The following is a 26,411-nucleotide window of genomic DNA, read 5'->3' as shown; positions in this document are numbered from 1 at the left end:
GATCTATGTTAACTGGCTAAAGGTATGCAGTAGCTTTTCAATCATCTATAACTAATGCGCCTTAAGTGTAAATGGATATCCATTTTTAAATCCTGCAACCTTATACCAACCTAAAGGAAAACAGCAAGATTTTACGTGAAGGCAAATCGGTTGGGCATTTGTTCAACAATTATGAAAGCCTACCTTAGGCTCTTAGCGAAATGGTGGCTTTGATTTATGTTAATCAGCCATAATAAATAGCCTGGGCATGCAGGTCTGGGTGTGTTCTGTAGAAATTAGCAATTATTATGATCACAGAGCAAAATAAGGCCCAGTGTTTGAAGTGAACTTTGCACTAACCTGCTGTGCGCAGTGATTTTGTTTATCAAGGGGTCTTTTATATAAAACGCCCTACCTCAAATCAAATCAAGTCCTTATTACAGGCCTTTCTGAAGTTTTAAGATATTTATACGTGCCCATATCTGGAATTAAAGTTATTTCTAGGCCTCCAAAACAGTTTAAGGGTTCAGAGGATTTTAGAATAACAACAACATTAAGGGCTTTACGTCAGTGAATAGCTAGCCTTGTGTACAACCAAAATGATTTGTCAAATGCTGCTAACAAATCAAAGCTCAGGGTTCCTCTTTTCCTCTGAAATGTCTTCCATAGTAATATTTCCTTTTGAGGTACAGTTGAGAACATTTTGCCATATTATGGCTGTGTCACATATTCCATAGATGAATTTTGAAAGTCATGATGAGAAAAGGGAAACGATTTGTGTGCACAGGTGTTGCCCAGATGAGAGGAAACCTTGGTTCCTTACCCACAGTTAACTTCCTTTGATGACATTTATAGTTACTCCCGTTACCAGGCAGATTAATAGTGTCTGAAATGCAAGACCTACATGCATGCAAAATGACTCTCACTCCATTCCAGCATGTCAATGAAAATAGACACAGCTTATTAAATAAACCATTGGTGTATTAGCAAATGTTGTTTGTACAACTGTTTTATAACTTCTTACATGTGAACATGTGGCTAATTTCTGATCATTTGATGAATTGGTATGTACTGTGAACAGGATAACATAATTTATTTATTTATTTCCCTCAGTTATGACCTCATTTTTGCTGGTGGACCTGAGGAGATTCTAAGAAAGTTCCACCAGATGAACCATAAGGTGGTGTTCGCTGCAGATGGCATTATCTGGCCAGATACGCGACTGGAAGAGAAGTACCCCTCCGTCCGCAATGGGAAACGTTTCCTTAACTCTGGAGGTGTGTAAAAAGTGTTAACTCTGAGGGGAATTATTGGAAATTGGACCATTCTGTTTTTTTTGTAAAGTTGGACCCAAAGGCATTGCACTTTTCAGATTCAATTTGATTACCACAGCACTAGCACTACATATAGTTTACAAAGCAACACTGAGATACCAAGACTTAGGACTGAAACATACACAAGTATGTGAACAGAAATCGTTCTAGCTACACAAGCTTGGTTTCATGTGTCATTGCAATTCATAATGCAATGCAAGAACTCATTGCATTCTCAGTGTTTCCACAAGGGGCGCAAGAGCGTCCATTAGCATAAACAGCCTTCTTCTATGGTCAGTTTTCAACTTCTGTCATGGCAGAGCAAAAGTTTTAAGAGAATCTTGGTGAGTTATCGTAACGGTTGCCAGCTGGTAGATAGCTGTGCAGTGTGTAAACCTCAAGCGTCATAAAAGTACAGCTCCTATCTACTTGAATGTGGAAAGACTGAAATTTCCAAAACAGCTGGTCAGGATTACATTAAAAAAAAACATATATTTAAAATCAGTATCATAGTAGCATAAATTGTGCTGCTTTACCTCAGTTTATGCTAAAAAACACTTTTTTCAGACTGGATAAGCTAATGCGCATGCATTAGAGTTGATTGACAGGCAGTGTCTTTATCTAAAAGGTGATTGGCTCTTTTACCTGTAAGGCGAGCATTCCAATTACTCACATTCATTTTAATACCAGTGGTCCGTCTCTTTTAAACTGTCTCTGTATATAAACAACACAGGAAAATTCCAGCATATTTTTTTATTTATTCTTTCCTTTATTTAGTTATTTCATGTTTGATTGTATGCAGACGTATACATTGTAGTGTATAGCAGGTTCGGTTTAAATATTGTTTATTTGTTTTTGTGTCTTTTCTAAAATCTCCTGATTATTTTAGTTTTCTACTGCACCCAGAGTCGCTGAGTTCAGTGTGAGTCACGTGGCAAAAATAGGCTCAACGGCGAAACTATCCGCTCACTGTCACATCTGGTTCGCTTCTAGGACACATCACCTCGCGACTAACGCATGCAGTGAGAATGGTGTAATCTGTTAACATGGGCACTGAAACAATAACACGCTGTTCATGCCCCGCTCATGCCCCGCTCACGCCCTGCTCATGGAGGATATGTGAAACCGGCGTAAGGGGCTCTTCACACCATATGCATTTTATGTCTGATCGCGCTCATTTTCAATTGTTTTCATGTCTTGTGCTAGACAGTTTTTGCACCAGGTCTCTGTATTTTTACAATGTCTCGTGGAGAAGCACCATGTTTTTAGATGCTTTCAGAGTTTCGCTAAAAATAATCCATAATTTTGACAAAATGGGAAGATTAAAGTACTAAAATCATGGATGACAAGCGTGAGTTCAGAGAAACAGAAAAGTTATATTCATTAATTTGGTCAGTAAATTCGATATTCGATTTGAAAAGTAAAAAGTTTAAATCAATGCATCTGTAACAAACGTCACTCTTATTGTTCAATACAATTTTAGCATCAATCTAATTTACTCCTATTTTAAAGCACTTTTTAGTTGATTTATTTTTTTATTTTATTTTATTAATTTTTTTCAAAATTTCCTGCTGGAAAAAAAAAAAACAAATATTATAGGCCTATTATAACACAATATCTGATAGAAGCTTTATGTTAACAAAATATTCTGGATTGGCCCGCATGCCCTGAGATTTTTTCCATCTGGCCAACTTGTCTATGAAGTTGAGTAGCCCTGGTTTACAACATGCCATGTTATGTGTACACATGTTCTCAGGTTGTCATCATGCATTTGGGAGGTCAGGCTTTATATGAAGGTAAAATAGTGCCTAAATGATTTGCAAGTGCAGTGTAAGATTTGTAAAAGCGTAAATTAAGTTACAAGTGCGATAGAAAATGTTTAATGTGCAGAGTAAGATTTGTGAAAGTGTAAATCAAATTGCAAGCATAAAAATAAATTGAATGCACACAGAAGGTTTTGTAAAGGCGTAAATCAAGTTTGAAGCATAAGAACAAAATATTAGTAAGACTTTAATGCTTTCTTAAGTGTAATTCATGTGTTGTGAATTTACAGTTTCATATTAACACAAAGTAAATTTGGTGTGTATTATTTTGCCACTGTTTTGGGGCCTAAACGTGGCCAAAAACATTGCAAACCTACAATCAGCGATATGCAAGCAAAGAAAGGGTGTCATGAACAGCAAAACGGATTGACCATGTAGAATCAGTCGGTATGTGTAAAATAAACTACTGCAAACGTGATTGTAGGATTGCAATGTTTTTGGATGTGTTTAGGTGTGAAAACAGTGCCAAAAATGCAAGCGTGAAAAAAAGGATCAAAAGAATACAGACCACATTTACTTTGTGTTGATGTGAAAGTACAGATTCACTACACATGAATTACACTTATGCAAAGCATTAAAGTATTGCTAATATTTTTTTTCTTACACTTGCAATTTGATTTACACCTTTACAAAATGATCTGTGCGCATGCAAATCAAATTTCGCTTGCAATTGTTTTACGCTTTCACAAATCTCACTCTGTGCATGCAAATCATTTAGGCACTATTTTACCTTCATAGCTTTAAGCTATAACTCAGGCAGCATATCACTTGAAGACTTTCTGCACACAAGGTCATGGCTGGCAGCAATCTGAGTCATATCGTCGTAACAGTTTGCCCCGGACGATGCTGTATGGGTTTGTTTGTTCTGGGAGGATTTCGAACAATGCAAGCAGAGGGATTATAGAGAGCAAAGAAAAACACTGCAATTTCATTATCGCTAGAATACGATGTGTTTTCTATGTAAACCACTTGGCAGTGGCCAGTCACCTTGTGGAATTTCCTGCAGGCCACCAAGAATAGTGTGCTATTCATGCACGGGTCTGTGTGAATGGTGCATTCATCTGAGAGAGTGTATAAGTGTGTCCGTCAGTGTCAGAAATGTACTTTTTATGGGGCTGTAGTATGTGCCCTCTGGAATACAATTTCAGGGCAGTTTTTACCTTTTATGGAAGAATTTTTCTTAACCATATAAAAACCCACAGTGTGCCATATATTTAAATCTTCAAATATTTCAATCAAATCTACTATATGAAATACATTCTCAGATCAGATCAATTATGGTGGGAATATTTTCTTTGTGATCTCATAAGAAATCGAAAACAGCAGGCTGACTTTTGTTTAGCCAAAATCAGTCTGTACATACTGAAATTCGAAACACTACTGCTTTTGGGAAAATGTGAGCATGCGTGATCTCTATTTTGCAGATGTAAAGTCCATGGTGCTAAAAGTGAGTTGTGAAGCAAGTTGTTTTCATCTGTGCAGGGTATAATACAGTTAAGAGGAATGCATATTTTATAAACTTAATTACCCAACCCAAACCCCAAACCTAAATCTAACCATCAGTGGAGTAAAAATGTAATGTTAGAGGGAAAAATTCAACCTCCGAATCGCGCGTCACTGATTGTGCAAATGCATTTATTGGGATCCAAACCCAGGTCTCCCACGACACAATGGCCTTCCAGTCGTGCCACAAGGGAATGTAAACATACTTGAGCCAAGACAAAAATGTCTGATGGAAGATGCCACTTGTCAGTGTGTTGGAATAATGTGGCCGATCCTAGGGTACTGGAACTCTTGTAAACAACTTGCCAACTTCCCGTGTGATTATGTTGGAGTATTCGTAGGTATTCTATCGTAAAGTGTAGTTCTAGCACATGCACTTACAATATGTGCTTACGTTACGTTAGCATAGACACAGAAATGTACTGTACAATATTGATGTATTGACAGCATCTAAAACATATAAACAACTTTAGATATGTACAAATGTTTCCGAGTCCTTATTGAATTTATGAATATGGAATTCATGGAATTAATCGGTTGATATTATTGTATATTGAAATTTTCAGAAGCCACTTGACTGCTTGCACCATATTCTGGCATGTATATGTTTGAATGAGATATGATGCTCTCACTGCGTGCATCAGGATTAAATTAACAACAGGAATTCTCTTGTATGCCTTCAGAGGGAATTTTGAATGCAGCACAGTCTAAACAAATACCTATGAATAATAATGAGATCAGCCTGATTCTTTACCCCCACATTTTAAATATCTAGAGAATTTTTTTTTTATTTTACTCTGGCATTTTTTGCCCCTAGCTTCCTGACCCTGGTGTTCATCTATCTTGCCCAGTCTCTCCATTGAACAGTTACATCAACTCCTCTGTACTCATAAACCCAGTGTTTGTTGCTCTTCTAAACGCTGTAGTCCTGATCCCGGCTATTTTAAACTGGTGAATTACTGCTTTGACTACGGTGGTCACTTCGTCTTATGTAGTGTCCTGTCAGGGCGTCGAGTGTGTGATATTAACAGGACAAGTTTGTTTGTGTTGGACTTCCTGTTCGATACCATGTTCATCCCAAATTGATGGTTGGTTTTATCCCATAGACTGCCCATGAGATTGCGGTAGCTACTGTTTTGTTTTGGTTGGACCAGAAATCTGAGAATTCCCGTCGCTTCGGCAAGTATGATTGAAACGACAAAGACTATGTGACACAGCTCATCTCATTTGGATCATCCCTTACATTGCCCAAATGCAGGGTTGTCAAAGGTAGCAATGTTTTGTTCGGTGGGAAACAACGATTTTGGTTCAAAGATTAAAACCACATGTCATAATCCCTTACATCTGGCTTCAGCTACAGGTTTCGAACCTGGGCATTATGTCAAGTTTTACTTTATGTTTTACTTTATTGCACTATAATAAAACAAGATTTAAGTTACCACATCTGAGCTGACTTATTTTAGGCTTCGACAATCTGCTAATTTAGCAAATGAATTGACATGTAAATCATACTTGCCTGAAAACTTAAATTGGATATTGATTTTTGGCTTTCCCTGAATTTATAAATAATTGACGTAAAATATCTTAAGGTCTACATATCTACAAAATTATTTGAGACATGATGGTTCTTCTCAAGACCTTTGTAATTTCAATTTAAGCCGCTAAAAGCTGCAATGGGCTTTGTATGAAATGCATGGTTTTTGGATTAAGGTATGCATGTAGCCTATATGTCAAAGCCTGTGAGGTTAAAAAGTTTAATAGTCAAGGGTGGGAGCATAAGCACAGTTCATGATTCCAGCCAAATAATGGTATCTAAAACTGCTCAAAGACCCATGTGAGAGCCAAACCCTACAATTGTCAGCTGTGGTCAGTGAGCTTTAGGAAAACGATGAGAAATCTGGACACAAATCTGGTATGCTATGGATACACGAAGAGCCAACACATAACTGAGGCCCTACCAGTCACTATATTGTAAACATTTACAAAGTCAGCCACATCTCCACATCTCTACAGGGGCAAGTGGGGCTAAGCCCCACCAGAGTTGGCACTGTTGTGTAATAATCAGTTTGGCATCATCATAAATTTATTTTAAGAAATAATATATTTTCCACAACTTAAACATGTTTTATGTCCATTATACAAGGAAAAAGTGTATATGCTTTTGAGAAATTATATTATTATTAAGGTATATTGCGTAAAAGCCATTTAATCGTTCTCATTTGCTATGCGTGGGGCTAGCCCTTCATACTCAGTGTTAATCAACGGAGATCTGGAGAACATCATGCGCATGTGCAACGAGCATTCAACGGTGGCCTGAGGAGCTAGTTTGCCTTTGCCCCTGAGCCAATCAAACGCTTCCGTCATATTTATGTCAGCTGTTGACATGAGCATTGGAAGTTACCACTCTTGGCTGCAGACCTGCGTAATGAACTTAATTGGTAAGTTTTAAAAGCTGTTTTTTTTCTAATGTGCTGTTGGTTGGATTAATTAAGCACTGTTCATCATTTCATTGAATTGTATGCCATTGCGTTGAGGTGTTGTGTTGTTAATGCATTGGTTTGTATTCGATATTAATGACTGCTAAATATTGGGAGTCTGTTTTGATTAGTTTTGTTATGCTGTTCATTTGAGTTAGTTAGATAATATGCACACCCTTTGACGAGTTGCCTATTTGTGGTTTACTTTCACGGTCACTTGAGCTTTTTGATGTGGATGTGCAAGTCTTAGTGTTGTTTTGTGCTGAGATTAAATTATTGGGGATGTTTGTGTGGCATCATGTTCAGAGGTTGCCCCCCCCCCCCAAATCTTTATTTGTCACTCTCTGTAACATTTTTGTCATGGTCTATTTTTATCAGTCATACTTATTTTCATTTTATAAGTGCTAGGGCATTGAGGGACGTAGCATCCATTATAATGGCACATACATGACAAGTAGAAAGGCTTTTATGATAGATTTTTTGACTCCCCTTGTTTGAGTGCGGTGAAACCAATGAGTTCTAGTGTGAAACTTCTACCTGTCAATCAAACGCTGCACTAGAACGAGGTTCCCTATCTGTCCCTCACTCGACGTTGTGTCGATGTAGTGACACTAGGGGTCACTCTTGGGAGCCCCAAACACCTCTGCTTTTTGAAAAAAGACCAATGGGAATTGGCGAGTGGAATTTGCATGCCACTCCCCCGGACATACGGGTATAAAATGAGCTGGTATGCAACCACTCATTCAGATTTTCTCTTCAGAGCCGAGTGGTTCTATTCATTGAGCTGAATTCACCCGCCGAGTTCATTCACCTCATCTGCTGGATTTTATGGTGCATTTCAGCTGCTTCTCCTCCTCTGCACCTGTGAAGTGCAGAGATCGCCCCTGGGCGCTTCAGCAGAACATCAAAAAGAGTATATTTTCAAACTCTAAAAGAGCGGCACACACGGAACGTCTTTTTAAAGATGCCTTTCCATTTGTGTGTGATTCCTGGTTGCGGTCATTATCTCTCCACTTCTGATGGCCACGATCGCTGTCTGACGTGTCTGGGTGCTGCCCACACAGAGACTTCGTTCGTGGATGGGTCTTGTCCTCATTACGAGAACATGACAACGTTGTGGTCGTGGCTTGCCTTCGTAAGAAAGCAAGCCACCCCAGCGGCTCCCCGCCTCGGTTCTTCTACCTACGGGTATGAGGCCGCGTCGGTTAGCACTGGGGGCGATTTGGGGACTCCAATGGGACCACCTGCTCCGGGTAACCCCCCATGGACCTCTCATTCCTCAGATTGACCCGGTCAGGCTCTCGGATGAGACCACCGGCTTGTCTCAGGGCGAGTTCGACCTCTTATTCGGGGCCCAGGAAGACGATGAGTTATCGAGCGCAGCATCGGAGAGTGGGCTCGTCCACTCTGACGCAGAGGCTTCGGCTGGGCTTCCCCCTTCGGGCGTGGTCGCTCAGTCTCAGGCCGACGTGGAGATGACGGACATGCTTTCCCAGTCGCTTTCTTCCCGGAAGTGCATGAGGAACTGACAAGATCGTGGGGGGCACCTTTTACTACCCAGTCCCATCTTTCAGATGGTGGGGCAGCCAAGGGGTATTCGGTGATCTCCCAGATGGATAAGGTGCTCGCGGTGCAATTGTGCCCGCAGAGCGCCACCACTTGGCACGGGCGCTCCCATCCAGGGCCTGTAGGTTTTCCTACGTCTCTGACGGCTAAGGCCTACGGTGCCGATGGACAAGCCACCTCCGCCCTGCACACCATGGCTCTCATGCAGGTACACCAAGCCAAGGCACTAAAATAGCTGCACTAGCACCGGCGTGGAGCCCACCGCAGGAAGCAGACACCACCCGTCTCACAGCCGGCCGCCAAGAACCCTAGAAAGGCTTCGAAGCGCCCCTGAGACAGGCGACCCAAGGGGCAAGGAGACCCGCTTCTACGGAGCTGGTAGACAGACCATTCCATCCCCTGGTGGAGGGCCAGGAGGAGAATCTTTTGTTTCATTTTTCGCCGCATGCCCAAGAGGCTGCGGTACCCAAAACTTCAACAAAAGAGTGGTTTCCTTGTTCTCTGTGTCACATGTCAGATGTGCACGGCCGTCATCACGACTGCCATCCACCGTCCCATTTTGGCAGGTTTGGCTCTCCAGCGGCGGACCCCCCGCCCCTGCGCACCAACTGTGGCACAAACATGCCCACAGCGGGTTGGTTTCCGATGGACTGTGGGGACGATGTTCCTCCTCCCCCCTCCTCGACCAATCTTATGGTGGGCGTCAGGAGCCAGGTAAGTGCTTCGATGTCTCTGGACTCAGCATGGCCACGGGGTTCGATCCCCCTTGACACGGCACCTCTGGCTCCGCCCCTCTGCGAGGCCCCACCCGCCGGTACGTCCGACGTGATTATCCCCTTGGTCCCCCTCGCCCGGAGTTTGGACACGTGGCTTGTGCTTTCCAACCCGTCGCGATGGCTGACCTGGACCGTCCAACTAGGCTACACGATTCAGTTCGCTAGGCGCCCACCCAGGTTCAGCGGCATCCACTTCACCTCGGTGAAGGGCGAGAACACCGCTACCTTGCATGCGGAGATAGCTACCCTTCAACAGAAGGGTGCGATAGAGCCTGTCCCTCCAGCTGAGATGAAGAAAGGGTTTTACAGCCCCTACTTCATTGTATCAAAGGAAGGTGGTGGGTTGCGGCCAATCTTGGACCTGCGAGTACTGAACCGGGCCTTGCACAGACTCCCGTTCAAGATGCTGACACAAAAACGCATTTTAGCGAGCGTCTGGCATCGAGATTGGTTTGCGGCGGTAGACCTGAAAATACCCCCCCCCCCCCCCCCCCATTTTTCTCTGGGTGGGGTGTGGTCTCTGCGGTATGTTCTCCTTGGGAGTGACCCCCCCCCCCCTCCCCCTCCCCCCCCCGACATAAACATTTATGGCACCCAGTCGGTTAACAAATTCCACTCTTTTTGGGGAGAAAAAAGAGGAAAAGAGGCCACGGCTGGGCTAGCATGTCCCTATTTTTTGAGCAGTCGACTTGTTCCCGATGGACCGTTCCATGCTCATAAGAGTGTTGGGGGAGGTTACATGACGGCCTGGTGCGCTGGCTACGAGGCACACAGTGGTCTGCCCGTCTCGCACCGCCAGTCCACGTAACACAGTTCAGCTAGTTGTGGTGTTTTGTATAGGGACCCCTAGTGTCACTACATCGACACAGCGTTGAGTGAGTGACAGATAGGGAAGGTCCTGGTTACTTTCGTAACCTCCGTTCCCTGATGGAGGGAATGAGACGTTGTGTCCCTCTTGCCACAACGCTGAACTACCTGCTGAAATGGCCGGGATCAATGATTGATGTATGCAGTCATGAAATCAGATACCCTCAACTCAAAATCTAAACACAAAAGGGATGCACAATACCTGGTGCAAATGATGATGGTGCCAGTTAATACGCATCTAATATGCATATTAATACCAGGGAATTAACAGGACACATGCACAGCAGGAATGTGAGGGACAAAGAGTGAAGTCAAAACTGATGCAGTAGGTTAAAATGTTTTTCTTGTTTCTCTTTTATCTGTCAAAATGACAGACAGAATTTGGAATTATTCGTCAATGTTTCAAAGATCGGTCAAATAATTGATTAAGTGATTGTTTGTGCCCCACACTAAATAATGACCCTGAGACACCACTGTATGAGGTTTTACTTTCTGTCGGACTTCCCACTATTTTGAGGGTTTAAAGGAACCGCACCAGAACCGGGAAGAAGATTTTGGCTTCTTAGAGTAGACTTAATTGTAATTGGAATCATCTAGGCATCCCATAACGTTAACCCTTCATCCACTTTTTTTTTTTTTTACATCCTATACTTTCTTTTACAACATACACTCTGTAAAAATCCATTGTGATGTCTTCAACAGGCTTTATTGGCAATGCTCCATACATACACACGATTGTGAACCAGTGGGACCTTCATGACAATGATGACGATCAGCTATTCTACACAAAGATCTACTTGGATCCACTTCAGAGGGTCAGTGTACAATTTTGAAGATGTAAGGCGAGAGCCATTCTGTGAGAACATAAAAACGTGCTTGTAACTTGAACACATGTTCTAATAAAACGCTTGAAAACGCATCCATACCACTCAAAAGCAAACAAACTGCTTAAAAATACTCTTCCAAAGAGTTTACACAAGACAAAGGTCACATGGCCACTTTTTCATATGCTTTTGCCTGTTCTCTTGTTTTTTTTATTTATTTATTTTATTTTAGGAAAGGCTTAATATGACCTTGGACCACAAATGTGAGATTTTCCAAAATTTGAATGGAGCAGTAGGTAAGTGAATGCAACATTGTTTCAAAACTTGCTGATGTGTCAACTTGCCCTGTCAACTCTGCAGCTCAAAATTAAAAATGATATATATATATATATATATATACACACTACCGGTCAAAAGTTTTGAAACACTTACTCATTCTTTATTATTATTATTATTATTTTTTTAATTTTTTTTTTTTTTTTTTTTTTTCATTTTAGAATAATAAAGTCATCAAAACTATGGAATAACATAAATGGAACTATGGGAATTATGTTGTGACTAAACAAAATCCAAAATAAATCAAAACTGTTAAATTTTAGCATCTTCAGTGTAGTCACCCTTTGCCTAGAATTTGCAGACATGTACTCTTGACATTTTCTCAACCAACTTCTTGAGGTATCACCCTGGGATGCTTTTTAAACAGTATTGAAGGAGTTCCCATGTTGGGCACTTACAGTATTGGCTGCTTTTCTTTATTATTTGGTCCAAGTCATCAATTTCAAAAACTTTTTTTTATTTATTTTTTTTTATTTTTTTATTACATTTTAGTTTTATAATGAAATTAATTAATATGGTGGCACAATTATATTTTTGTCTACAAAACTAATTTCAAACATTTAAGCATACACCTTCAGATCAAAATATTTTTAAAATCATGAGAAACATTTTAGTCAAATGTTTCAAAAGTTTTGACCAGTAGTGTACATACATAAACATAAATGATGATAAAAGTCTGAGGTACAAATAATGCTGAAACTCTGACATTTACCTTTATTTATTCACAACAGTAGTCAAAATCTTGATTTTCAAGAGTCCAAAAATACACTATTATTAAGAATAAGATACACATATGGCGTGTGTTCCTTTTTTAGTTTCAACATTATTTGTACTTAAGACCTTTTGCTTTTGTTGGACAAGAAAATCTAGTTTCATACCATGTGACCCCTATTTGGTTTTATCCATTGAAAATGGGTAAAATTGAACCATTTACTGATGGAGCCACATTGGGAGCCCCATATATTTGGGATTTAACCGTATAGGGCCTTAAAATGAAGATCTAATAAGGAAAGTTTATTCTCAGTCAGAATATAAAACAATATTAAGATATCATTAAGAAAAATAATGGCACTGCCACCTTAATAAAGTTATTTTTGACCTGTAGTTTTGATCCAAAATCATATGTGAAAATTATATTTTTGGCCCTCCTGTATAATGGATTATTTAGTAAATACCGATCCATTGCATTTAATAGTTTGGCTTTTATCTTCATTTATGTTTATCTTTCTTTTTGAAAAGTATTAACAAAATCACAAGTTTCAGCCGGGGAACTTTCTGAAATGCTTTTAATTTGACATGGAATAACCCCAGTATTTTTTGTAAACACAATTAAAATTTCTGTTTTGAAATCAGTAAAGAGTTGTTAGTGTTCTGATTGACATATTGCACCATAACAATTTAGGTCTTCGGACCTATTTAGATAATTAATGATACAACAAATTGTGCAGCTTGTTAATGAGGAGGTGTGCTATTACTTTTCTGAATAATTAGAATTAAGATTTTTGCCTGGCGGAAGATAAAATAGTGTAAAAATCCTGTAGTCTTGCATGACGGAGTCACCCGAGCCATATCTAGACACGAGAATATCATAGGGACTTGAGGTTTTGACTTGGACTAATAAGAGACCTAGCAACCACCTAACAATGCCCTGGAATCCACACACAAGAATCCAACTCACTAAAAATCACTCTGAACACCTTAGCAACCACATAGGAAGGTACATTAGCAAACACCTTTCCCATTTTCCATTGAAAATGTAAATATCTATTATTATTTTTTTTGGCATTTAGATGAAGTTCTTCTGAAGTTTGGGACAGAGCGGGTGCGAGTGAGGAACACAGTCTTCAACAGTCTTCCGACAGTAATCCACGGAAATGTGAACACTAAGGTTACAATCTTCTTTCCTCTTCTTACATCAATGAACAATGCAATGAGTTTGCCAAATGAAACAAAATAGCATTTCCATTTCCAATGCGCTGACTTCCAAACATTCTTCAGGCACAGACAAGCACGCAAAATTATCTATCCAGCAGATATTAGGGTCAAGGAACTCGTCAGAACCTCCTAGGGGATTTCAGTGTGAAGTCAGTGATTAATACTAGAAGGTCTTCTGGCCAAATTATCAGTCATTGCAACACTCTCACTGCCCAGAAATCGAGTTTGAAATTTTAGCAGGATGTCTGGGTGATAGTGTAATCTCTCAACCCACAGACTAAGCTGAGCTGTAAAAGATTAAATAAACACTGTACTATGCTGAGTCATGTTCTCCTAATCCTTAACCATCTGCACAGCTTCTAATGAATGATCATCCATCTAAAGCGACAGGACAAGATCCATAGAGGGGCGACGGGACAACAAGCAATTCTTCTGTCCACACTGAAAGCACAAATGCTGAGCGGTGCAACAAAATCAAATGTAGTGTCCATGTGAACTGTTTAGGGCAAAAATGTAACCAAAATGGAAGAGGATTTTGTTGCTTGTCAATTTGTCATGCCATGCCTGGTTAAGACACTGTTTTATGATTTATAATTCAGACAAGCTGCCCTGTATTATTCCCAGAAGATGTGCGACCAAGCTCAGGAGGATCTCCAGGCTATTTAACATGCCTTGGGGGATGCAGATGTTTTATCTGCTCGTAAATAAACATTCACACTAGGACCAATAAATGTAACAAGGCTTAAAACTACCCACATTGTTTTAGTGAATAAGAAAGACTGCATCTGGAGACCATCTGTAATGCATTTGAGGCTGGATTGAATTGAAGATCGCCTCCTTGGTTTTACATTCTGACTTCTTGTAATCAAAATCAGCATGACAAGCGTGTGCGCGGCTGTCCTGCCAGAATCTCCATCCAACAGTCTGTGAACGAATTAAGTGGGAATACCGGCTTCACTTCCAAGGAACAAAAGCTCAAAGCTGGTTGTCTCTCAACCAAGCTCAGCCAGTGGATAGACTGTTTGATAGACTGTAGCTCACTGATATATATTTTTTCAATTTCACTATTACATGTAATTACATTGCAATCCAAAGCTATAAAGAGGCACTTCCATTTACCATTATTTTAATTTTTCTCTTATCTCTACTTTTCCACAATTGCACTTGTGCTCCTTCTGCTCTAACTCTAGTTTGCCCTTGAAATTCGGTATTGTGACGCTGCTAATATTGTTGGGTCTTTTATGATACTGTATATGCCGAAATATGTTTTTTTTTTTTTTTTTCTCATTTGAAAATTGCTTTGGATCTGCTATATTATTAAATGTAAATATAACCATCAACTAAATTCCATCAACAAAAGTCATTTTTATGGGTTAGATTGAGAAATGCAACCTGACCTTTTTTTTTTTTTTTTTTTTTTTTTGCACATTTACATTGCAAAACAGGTAACATTCAAACATCATAATTCATACTCTACATCTCCCATTGATATCATTGTAAGATAATTAATGCCTGTCAGCATCTAATAAATCTTTCATTAATAATAATAATAATAATAATAATAATGCCCTTGACATACCAAAGACTTTCTCTTAATAACTATAGCCCTATTATTTCAAAGAGTGGAATTGTGAAGGGAAAAGTTATGAGTAAATATAAGTTTCCAAAAAGCAGTACTTGTTTGTACAAATTAGACAACTTCAAAGGAATTACAGAGAGATTATGATCACATTTAAAGACAAATTCAAAACCACCAATAGTTATATTTATATCATAGTAAAAATATGGTACCAGACTTGACTATGACTAAGCACTCTTTCAGCCACTTGATCCTGAATGTACCAAGAAGAGATTAAAAATCAGTGGCTTTAAAATGGATCCTTAAGGTAACAATTTCAGGTTACTGTTTTTTTCAATGTAGATTTCTGTATAGCTACTGGGAGAAAGAAAATGTTAGTTAACAGAGGTGTAATTTACAGGTGGGATATGTCCCTACCACTTTTTCCTTTTACAATTTTGTCCTCAACACTTTTTGAAATAGCTTTCGTAAGTTAAGTGTCTAATGCAGAAGAAACATCTCCAGTTCTTAAGCAAGAGTTTCCATTTCATTTGTGTATGTTATAAGTGGCGATCCGGCGCTAAAATATGTTGTTTTTAATGTTATGATTTGTGCTTGTTGCGGCTGTTATTAGTGACGTTGAGTGACAGTGGGCGGCAATGTTCACTCACATCCAGACGCTCACTCTTCTTGCTCCGCTGTTGCGCAGCTTCCGCTCTGTTCCCAACACTTTTTAAAACAAAGTGACACCCATGTTAGTTAACATAAATACTATTTAATCGTGTATCCCTTAGGCTGCACAAAGGGTTGGGCTTTGGAAAGCATGGAAACCTTTATCGCACAAATCAGCCTCCACCAAATATAAATAATTAAGGTTTACTGTTTCAGCAAACTTTGAGGCAAACTGTTTATGGAAACAATTAAAATTGTCTCAAACTCCCTATCTAAGATGAACCCAGATGTTTCCCCTATGTCTAAACACTGTTCTGCTGCAAACACAAGAAAAAACAACATAATTTGTTCTGCTTCGACCAAAATTGGATTTAATTATCAAAGACTGGGCTGAAACAGGTGTGGACATTCCCCAACCTTACTGTAGCATAAATCAGCTTGACCACCTAGAATAAATGGGTTATTCTTAACATTAAATTCTGTGGCAGAAATGGCATTTTAAACATGGCATTGTCTTTCAAAGACTAATTTCATAACAAGCATTTTACTAAATGTAAAATAAATAAACGTTACCTTATCTAGCCAAAATCACTAAATTATTTCTTTTTTTCCAGATATACTTGAATTACTTGGCCAACTACATTCCCAATGTGTGGAACTATGAGCGCGGCTGTCCCATCTGTGACCAAGACATGGTGGATTTGTCTCAGCTTAAAGTGAGTCATCCAATGAAAGCCACAGTGGCTTTTTAAATTCCTTTTCCTCTCAGAACCAGAAAGTTATATCCCAAAACTCACCATTAAATCAATGAAACTTTTCCAGTTCTATTAATACATGACTGTATAAGTTTTGACTTTGAGATAATCCAAGAGAAGTGAATCTTGGGAGTTATGTGTATTGAATCCAACAATAGCAAGCTTCTTGCCCTGTGTCCCTCAGACACCCATTTAAACAGTAGAAATGCCCATGAGGAGCCACTTGAGGAAGAGGAAGTTGTGCACGACTATGGTGCAGGAAATGGTTTTTGGTTTTTAGACAGCTTCACTTACTGGGGTGTGCTGTCAACCAGGCCTGTCTTTAGTGGGCGCTTCAATATGGGTTTGATCCACAAGGTAACTTACAGTGGTTGCCAAAATTGGACACGCACTCTCAAATCTCCCTTCTCTCGTTTAGAGCGTGAGTGTGCCACTCAAAACATGTCATGTGTACTCACAAATCAATTATAATGGAAAATAACTCTGCCTCTGTTTATTCATACAAATATTCTGCCTCTGTAGTCATGGTATAGCGAGGGAGAATACCGGAGTTTGTAGAGCGGAACATTTTCACTCGATGATCATGCGCTACACGGACGGGTTTAGCGGTTGCGCACCCTCTCTATGTTTACATCAGAATCTCCAGCAGGACGCATTTACATATGCCCTCCAGAGAAAATACTGCGACTGGGCCCCCCAGAGTTTGGGGCCCCCCTGCTGCCGTGGGCCCCTGGGCTTAAGGCCAGGTAAGCTTGTGCATTAATTCTGCCCTGGATGTGTGTTCTTTCAAGGACTCGTAACTCAATCTTGTGTGCAGTTATTGGCGACTCGACTTGGACTCGACTTGGACATAGTATTGGTGACTTGGACTTGGACTCGGACTCGACTCGAGATCTAGTGACTTGACTACAACACTGTTAGCCAGGCAGATTAACATTTTCAAGCATTAAGTGTTGTAGAGAATTTCTCTTCACTTTGACTCATTTGGCAAGATTTAAGGCCTGATTTTGATTCACAATTCGTTTGAGGCCTATTCACATCAAGAGCAAACATTTGATGTGTTTGCTATGTTTGCTAAAAACGAACTTCAGCAAACGGACTTGAATTGACAAGAACTGAAAAAAATTGAATTGAATGTGCATTCCTATGGACCTGTTCACACCAGGTATAGAAGTCTGTAAAATAGAGTAGAATCTGCCTGACCAATAAAAAGCTTTAAAACAAAAGAAATCTTTAAACCCATTTTTTTTTTTTTTAACAAAAAGCCACCCATTGAAATCTGTACTATCGGATGGGTTGTATCTTGCATTAATGCATTTGAATGACCAGAGTGCATTTTGGTGTGAATAGACCTTTCATCTGTGATTCGTATTCTGTTCACTTCAGTTCAATTCAATTCAACTCAAATTAATCTGAATAGCACTTTTAACAAAAAGCAGCTTCCAAAGCAGCTTTAAAAAAGAATTGTGCCTTCAAATATCTAATGAGCAAGCCAAAGGCAACAGTGGCAGGTGAAAAAAACTCCTTAAGATTAATTTATTTTGGTTATTAATTTAGTTTTTGGTATGAAAAGGTCTAAGGCACTTTTACTCTTCCTGTGTCTGTCGATACAATTAGCTTTGCATGGGAAGTTCATCTGTTGAACCTTATTGAATCTCACGACTGGTCAAATGAAACCAAATGCTTATTTCTCAAGCCTCTGGGAAAGGGTGATGATACGAGCAGCTCCAGCCCAGTTCCTAAAATCTGTTGTTTGTCAGGGCGAGGCTGAAGCCGGGTCATACATCTCTCATCTGCTTGGCTGATTTGGGCTGGTTGTTGAAGAGCGGACAAGGAACCATATTCTCACACTGCTTACACTGAGGTTTAAAGGGCTCTGTTAAAGGTAACTGTCCCAGTCTGGACTCCGCAGAATCCCCTGTGTCTCCTGTTTAGTCCCTGCTCCTTTGCTGGTAACAATTTACAGTTCTGTGGCTCAATCCAAGAACACTCCCTTCAGGAACCCAGAGCCAAGGTCAGAACTGGGAAATTACATGGTGCCACTGAGATCCTGTTTCATCTAGTGAGCTGTGTAGACTGGTCAAAAACCACAAAAGTAGTGCTGACCGATCCATGCAACCTTAGGCTCAGTGTCATGGGAAAGAAGTGACTGCTTTCTCTAAGACCTCCTGCAGAGCTCATTGCTGCGTGGAAACTATAGAGCTAGACCATCATGATCACATTAGTATTTGTAGGTATCGTACGTAAAGTTTGGTTCTTTCACACATACACTTTTGTACGTTTGCATGGACACTTTAACGTGCAATGTTAGCATATTGATTGAAACCTTTACGAATCCTTTGGATTTTGGGAACATTCATCAAAGTTTCTATTTAATTCACTGATAACTCTACAGTCACTGAGCACTTTATTAGGAACACCTGTACATCTACATATTCATGTGATTATCTAATCAGCTAATCATGTGGCAGCAGGGCAATGCATAAAATCATGCAGATACGGGTCAGGAGCTTCAGTTAATGTTCACATCAACCATCAGAATGGGGATAAAAATGTGATCACAGTGATTTTGACCATGGCATGATTGTTGGTGCCAGACGGGCTGGTTTAAGTATTTCTGTAACTGTTGATCTCCTGGGATTTTCATGCACAACAGTCTCTAGAGTTCCCTTACGACTCTGTATACTTGACATTGCATGCTAACGCATATGGGGAGTATCCTTCCATACGACCTATTTGAATCCTCTCTACAATAATGGCAATATGCTAATATTGGCTATGGTGTTTGAGGCCCCTTTTTTACGAGCAAGGCTGCGATCCAGAGACGTTCAAAGAGCTCCGCACTGCTACGGACGTAGCGCTGCAAGCCACAAATGTCACTGCACAGGCCATTGGCAAGTCAATGAGGAACCTGGTGTTTTTGGATCGTAACATCTGGCTGACCCTCATGGAAATGCGTGACGTGGGAAAAGCTGCTCTATTTGATGCTCTGGTGTCTCCAGCCAGCCTTTTCGGAGGCTCTGTGAATAGAATTGCTGAGTGCTACGTCACGACTATGAGGCATTTTATGCCAAAACAGAGCAGTAATTCATCACAACCGGCTCGCTCCCGCTCTGTCTTGGTCCAGTGCCCAGCTAAAAACCCCCCACCAGCTGCCTCAGCACCGCCAAATGTCGCCTCCGAGCTGCTGGTAATGCCACGTAAGCCGTGGCCCAAATGAAAGCAACCACCTCAGCATAAGCCTTGCACAGACGGGAAACTCCCCCACGCAGCAAAGCATTCCTGACACACAATATTGTTCCCCTCTTCCCCACTGCTGTTTATCGGGAAAGGAATATTGTTGTTAAAAATGTTGTTCAATATTTTGTTTTCAGTGTCTCACATTAATCACATGCAATCAAGTTTGCACAGTATGCACAACCGCTTCCCAATGGTGAGCGGTGTGACAAGATCTCGTGCCATGAGATCTCGCGATATTAAAATGTGACGATATTTCTCGTTGAGGTGAAAAGCTGTCTCACGATATCAGCATGACAGAGTGTGAGGGTGAAATTAGCATAAAAGATGCCCCCGCCACTTTTAAATCGTTTGTGTGGCAGCATTTTAGCTACCCGGTGGGAACAATAAATGGCGACAGAGTGACAGACAAGACACGAACAAAGGCTGTGTCTTGTTTGGAAGGCTGCATCCTCCGGAGGTCGCATTTGTCAGCCGCATACGTCATCGAGGCTGTCTCGTTTCATTTTTTTTTAGAGACAGCCTCGATGACGTATGCGGCTGACAAACGTGACCTCCGGAAGACGCAGCCTTCCAAACGAGACACAGCCAATATGTAAGCACTGTAAGAAAATAGTACCGTACACCGCAGCTAACACAAGCACTATGCAAAGACACCTACAGATCCACCGCAGCTCTCAAATAAAATCAACCAGGTCTGAAGAGACTCATGTGAAATCAAACAGGAGAGAAGCCAGTCAGTTGAGTTTGTGGCAAAACCTTTTACAATGCTTGCATATTTTTCTGTCTTTTACTGCATATGATAATTCATACTCAGAAAGTAGAACTGAAGTGACATTCATTACAAGATGATTAGTTAAAACATTTCAAAATGCACCTGCATTGTTTTGCATTTTGTGACGTTCAGTCGAATAAAAGACTATTTTTCCAGTCATATACACTACTGGTCAGAAGTTTTGAAACACTTGCCTGAAATGTTTCTCATGATCTTAAAAATCTTTTGATCTGAAGGCATATGCTTAAATGTTTGAAATTAGTTTTGTAGACAAAAATATAATTGTGCCAACATATTAATTTATTTCATTACAAAACTAAAATTTATTAAAAAAAAAGTTTTTGAAATTGATGACTTGGACCAAATAATAAAGAAAAGCATCCAATAAGTGCCCAACATAGATGGGAACTCCTTCAATACTGTTTAAAAAGCATCCCAGGGTGATACCTCAAGAAGTTGGTTGAGAAAATGTCAAGAGTACATGTCTGCAAATTCTAGGCAAAGGGTGACTACTTTGAAGATGCTAAAATATAACACAGTTTTGATTTATTTTGGATTTTGTTTAGTCACAACATAATTCCCATAGTTCCATTTATGTTATTCCATAGTTTTGATGACTTTACTATTATTCTAAAATGTGGAAAAATAAATAAATAAATAAATAAATAAATAATAAAGAATGAGTAAGTGTTTCAAAATGTTTGACCGGTAGTGTATATAGTGTTAAAATATCGTCTCGTCTGGTTCTCGTGAACCCAGTATCGTGTATTGTCTCGTCTCGTGAGCTAAGTGTATCATCACACCCCTAGTGAGCGGTGCATTATATCATGTATGAACATACAAAGATTGCAAAAAGAGTACAGCGCTCGCACGAGACGCTCACGCTTTTTCAATAAGAGCTTTCCCACTTCAAAGCCCACATATTTTGCAGAACCACTTCTCAATGGTGAGCGGCGCATTATATCTTGTAATGAATTACAAAGACTGAAAAAAGATTACAGCGCTCATTGCACATGCATGAGACGCTCACACTTTTTCAATAAAGAGCTTTCCCACTTCAAAGCCTCACATTATGCGCGACCGCTTCCCAATGGTGAGCGGCGCATTATATCATGTTATTAACATACCACACGGCGTGACAGAGCTGGTGTTTACAACAATCGAGCCCAATCTGTGGTCTGAGCACACGATATGCTGGTGTTGCATGCACAAACTGCGACACACACAGCGGGATTGACAGCCATTAATTCCTCTTTCTAGAGAAGGACAGTGGGCTTCGGCCCATTCTAGTTCTGAGACGCTTGAATCACGCGCTTCCGACGTGCCCATTCAAAATGTTAACTCAGAAACAGATCTTATTGCACATCCATCCTCAGAACTGATTTGCTTCAATAGATCTGAAGGACGCATACTTCATGTACCAATTGCACCGCGTTACAGGCGGCTTTTTAGATTCGTGTTTGAGGGAACTGTGTATCAGTTTAAAGTCTTTCATTTCAGTCTATCTCTGGCTCCCTGCACGATCACGAAATGTATCGATGTGGTGCCTGCCCCATTGAAAATGAACGGTGTGTGTGTTTTGAATTACCTCAGTGATTGGTTATTACTAGCCAATCAGAGGCACTACTGAGCGAACACAGAGACTTGCTGCTTTGCCATATGGAAAATCTGGTCTAATGTCAACTGGCAAAAAGCACACTTTTCCTAAGCCAGTAAACCTCCTTTTTAGGAGTTCATGCATGCGCACCTCATGAACGAGCGCGTACAGACCATTCTTCGGTGTTTGTTTCAGTTCAAACTGAAAAAAAAACATTACATTACTGAAGTTATTTCATTTTCATGTGCATTGCGGTAACTCGCCACTATCTGGCTGCTCTAGCACGTGGACAGCGGCAGCCTTCTACCAACAGGGTGTTATGCTGGGTCAAGTTTTCAGAAAGAATGTGCTGACCACAAATGTATCCAACACAGGTTGGGGCGTGGTGTGTAATGGACGCCCGACTTTCGACACCTGGAAACAGATGCGAAACGGCCGTGACATGCCAACCGCCTAGAGCTGCTGGCTGTCTTTCTAGCTTTGAGAGCTTTTCATTACGATACTGTGAATCACCACATTCTGATTCATTCGGACAACACAACAGTAGTGGCATATATATGTTGCCATTACATGCTGGCCCATGTATGGCCGGCGAAACGCAAGTATGCACTTCCCCAGGTGCGCCTCCTTCATTCTGTTATCAGCAAGAATGAGTGGACATGGAAACAGTTCTGTTAATTGTGCCGAAATATCCCAGTCAGCCATGGTTTCATGGTTTCGCCATGGGAAATACGGCTGAGGAGGGATCTCCTCTCTCAGGCGCAAGGCACAATCTGGCATTCCCAGCCCAAGCTGTGGAACCTTCATGTGTGGCCCCTGAACGGAGTGTGCTAAATGTGCCAGAACTGACGGATTCAGTCATGAACACCATTTTGCAGGCCAGAGCGCCATCCATGAGACACCTCTATGTGTTAAAATGGAATGTGTTCACTGATTGTTGTTTTTCACATGGCAAAGACCCAGTAAAATGCCCCATACTTGAAATTCTCATATTTATTCAAGAGCGATTAGATGCAGGACTCACTCCGCCAATGCTTAAAGTTTATGTGGTGACTATATCTACATATCACGTACCTGAAGCCAGCACCACTATAGGCAAGCATGATTTAATCATGAAGTTCCTTAGAGGAGCAAGATGATTAAATCCACCTCGGCCGGCTACAGTCCCGACTTGGGACCTATCTTTGGTTCTAAAAGCACTCGCAGGGCCCCCCTTCGAGCCTTTGGACTCTGTTAATTTGTGCATACTCTTCATTAAGACCGCAATACTGCTGGCTCTGGCCTAAGTAAAACTGGTCGGTGACTTGCACTATCAATTGACAATTCATGTCTGGAGTTTGGCCCCGGTCTTTCAAAAGCCACTGTCAAACCCAGAAAAGGCTATGTGCCTAAGGTTCTAACCATGCCCTTCAGAGCACAGGTGGTTCACCTTCAAGCTTTCTTCAATTTAATTTGGATAAGGAACAATCCTTGCATTTGTTATGCCCTGTGCAGGTGCTACACTCATACATTGAGCACACCCTCCAGTTCAGACTGTCTGATCAGCTCTTTGTGTGCTATGGAGGATGCACAAAAGGAATGTCTGTCTCCAAGCAAAGACTTTCTCACTGGATCGTTGATGATATTGCCCTGGCTTACGAGTCGCAGGGTAAGATCTGCCCAATTGGTGTTAAAGCACACTCAACTAGAAGCATGGCCTCCTCATGGGCATGGACGAACAGTGTGTCTTTACAAGACAGCTGGATGGATGGTCTTCTCAAAACACATTTGCAAGGTTTTACAACATAGACGTAACGTCTCACTCTTCACAAGTCCTCTCTGTTTAGAGTGCTTGCTATTTCATTTGCCAAACATATACTTATGCCCCTCCCCATAAGTACGGGCTCCCCATCATTTTACACAACCGCCTGCATTCTGGTCATGTATGTTGTGTAGGCCAGCGTGATGGGATTATGTTTCCCATATGCATTAGCACGTAATGTCAAGTGTACTGAGGTGTAAGGGAACGTCTCAGTTACGTATGAAACCTTGGTTCCCTGAGACGAAGGGAATGAGACATTGCGAACACTGGCCGCACTGCAAGACTCTGAGTTCTTCTGAGGTGTGAGCGATGTGCTCATTGTCCCTCAGTCAGAAATTTCTGAGGAATGGTGTTTACTCAACTGCTTTTATAGCGGACAGCTTCGCGCCTAAAAAGGCAGGGCTCAAACACCATAGCCAATATTAGAATATTGGCGTTATTGTAGAGAGGTTTCAACTAGGTCGTGTGGAAGGACACTCCCCATATGCATTAGCACGAATTGTCTCGTTCCCTTCGTCTCAAGGAACCAAGGTTACGAACATACAAACTGTACCTTTTAGGGTATATAACAGCTCACAAACAGAAGGGAAGGAGAACACAGGGAAGCAGGTTTTTCCAGGCTCAGGTAGGACTTTTAATCGTCCACTTCAATGCTTTACAACTTCACACACTCGTCAGCTTCACAGGTACGTAGTAACTTAAACACCTCAGCTTCACAAACATAACAGATTAAATGTAACAGCTTCAGGAGCACCATGGAATTCCTTGTGCCAGACTCTCTCTCTCTCTCTGCTGGTGGCATGGCTGCTTATATGCCACTCTCCCCATGCTCACTGGAATTAGAGACAGGTGTTACACATAATCTAGCTCAGGTGCAAGCACCCTTACCACTTTCTCTCTCTCCGGACAGACGGATAAGTTCAATATAAACACAGAGATTTGTTATTTTAGTCCTTTTTATATTCATACTGTTGGCTATTTATGTATTTTGTTTCATTCAGTTTTTTTTCTTTTCTTTTTTTTTTTTTTTTAAGGGTATATAAATAAAATGTAATTTATGACATATTCTAGATAGGCCTATAGACTTTTTTTGTTACAAAGGTACAAATATGGACCTTTAATATTGAAAACAAAAAAGTGTACCTTTCAACCTCGTCTGGGTACATAATTGTATCCTAAGGACTTATAGTGGAACTTTATAGGCACAGTTATTTATTTTGTTCCTCTGGGTCAAAAATTTACCTGTGCAGTACCTTTTTTCTGACAGTGTACATAACCGAGACATTTCTCAGAATTGTGCCAAAAACAGAAATCATACAGTGAGTGGCAGTTCTGTGGATGTAAATGCCTTGTTGATGAGAGAGGTCAACAGAGAATGGCCAGACTGGTTTGAGCTGAAAGAAAGGCTACGGTAACTCGGATAACCCCTCTGTACAGTTGTAGTGAGCAGAATAGCATCTCAGAATGCACAACATGTCAAACCGGGCGGATCGGCTACAACAGCAGAATACCATATCTGGCACTTTATTAGGACCGTAGTGTTCCTAATACAGTGTTCAGTGAGTGTAAGTCTCACAATGGGATTGTGAGTATTGAACTTGTTCACCTGCATTCAAGGTTACAGTAATTTTGATCAGTAGTTTTGATCAGTCATCAGAGGATTCTTAAAGATTTGATAATCTCTAAAGCTGTACAAAAGTAAAAGTGCTTACATTTTAGATGCTCTGAATATGTTGATATGGTACGTTGAAGTGTCTATCCAAACATATAAAAATTTATGTGAAAACGTTACGTACAAATATTACTGAGATCATCCTAGACAATATAACGGTATATACCATGCAAGTTGAAGATTTTGCAATACTGTTTATATCATGGTAGATATAGCCATGTATACGCATGTCTTAGTAGGCATGGCCGCTCATTTACACGTGAGAGCAATGATGAAACATGGAGGAACAGCGGAAGTTGGAATGTTTATATTTGGCGAACAATGTCACAACTTACATTAACATGAAATTCACTTGATATGGGATCACATGTGTGCGTATCAGCATTGGGCAAAATTCAGAATTTCAGAATTGGCTCACTTTCAATGCATGAATTGAGATTTGAATTGAAATAGCCATGCCCCACAGGAAGTTGAATTGCAATTTAAATTGGAAGGATAGGAAAGTGGAATTGTATTTCAAACAAATTCAACACAGTCACACAACACAATTTCATTAGTCTAACACAACATTATTACTTTATTATTAACATGTTATTACTAAATACATTATTATTTTTGGCTAATTATGCCTATTTTTTCCCCAAGGGATATATATATATATATATATATATATATATATATATATATATATATATTTTATTTTATTTTATTTTTTTATTTTTTTTTTTACTTTCAGCAAGTTTTTACTTTTGAAATAGTATTTCAACATTAAAAAATTCACTTCCATTTTAAATGCCTCACTGATTTGTGCTTTTTTTAAAGAAAAGGAGGGGCATGTCCAAATACATTTTTTGTGGGAATCAGTATTATGCCACAAATTCTGTCGAAGGAGCTTAACTTGTATTGAACCTGGAATATTCCTTTAAGGGTACCACCCCAGTGATC

The 26,411-nt window shown here is 40.4% G+C and overlaps 1 protein-coding gene across 2 annotated transcripts in view; it reads left to right on the top strand.

The window, feature by feature from the left end:
• The window catches only part of LOC127431646 (procollagen-lysine,2-oxoglutarate 5-dioxygenase 2-like), a 93,051-nt gene that overhangs the window by 38,870 nt on the left and 27,770 nt on the right, over window positions 1–26,411 (top strand). For both annotated transcript variants that reach the window (XM_051682176.1, XM_051682175.1), the window contains exons 4-8: window positions 1,093–1,256; window positions 11,007–11,119; window positions 11,361–11,424; window positions 13,255–13,352; window positions 16,244–16,345. In XM_051682176.1, coding sequence (XP_051538136.1) covers window positions 1,093–1,256; window positions 11,007–11,119; window positions 11,361–11,424; window positions 13,255–13,352; window positions 16,244–16,345 — 541 coding nt within the window. The remainder of the gene's footprint in view (window positions 1–1,092; window positions 1,257–11,006; window positions 11,120–11,360; window positions 11,425–13,254; window positions 13,353–16,243; window positions 16,346–26,411) is intronic.

Source organism: Myxocyprinus asiaticus, chromosome 41 (assembly GCF_019703515.2).
Source record: "Myxocyprinus asiaticus isolate MX2 ecotype Aquarium Trade chromosome 41, UBuf_Myxa_2, whole genome shotgun sequence".
In the NCBI taxonomy this organism is placed as follows: Eukaryota; Metazoa; Chordata; class Actinopteri; order Cypriniformes; family Catostomidae; genus Myxocyprinus; species Myxocyprinus asiaticus.
This window is presented reverse-complemented; position numbering and strand designations above follow the sequence as displayed.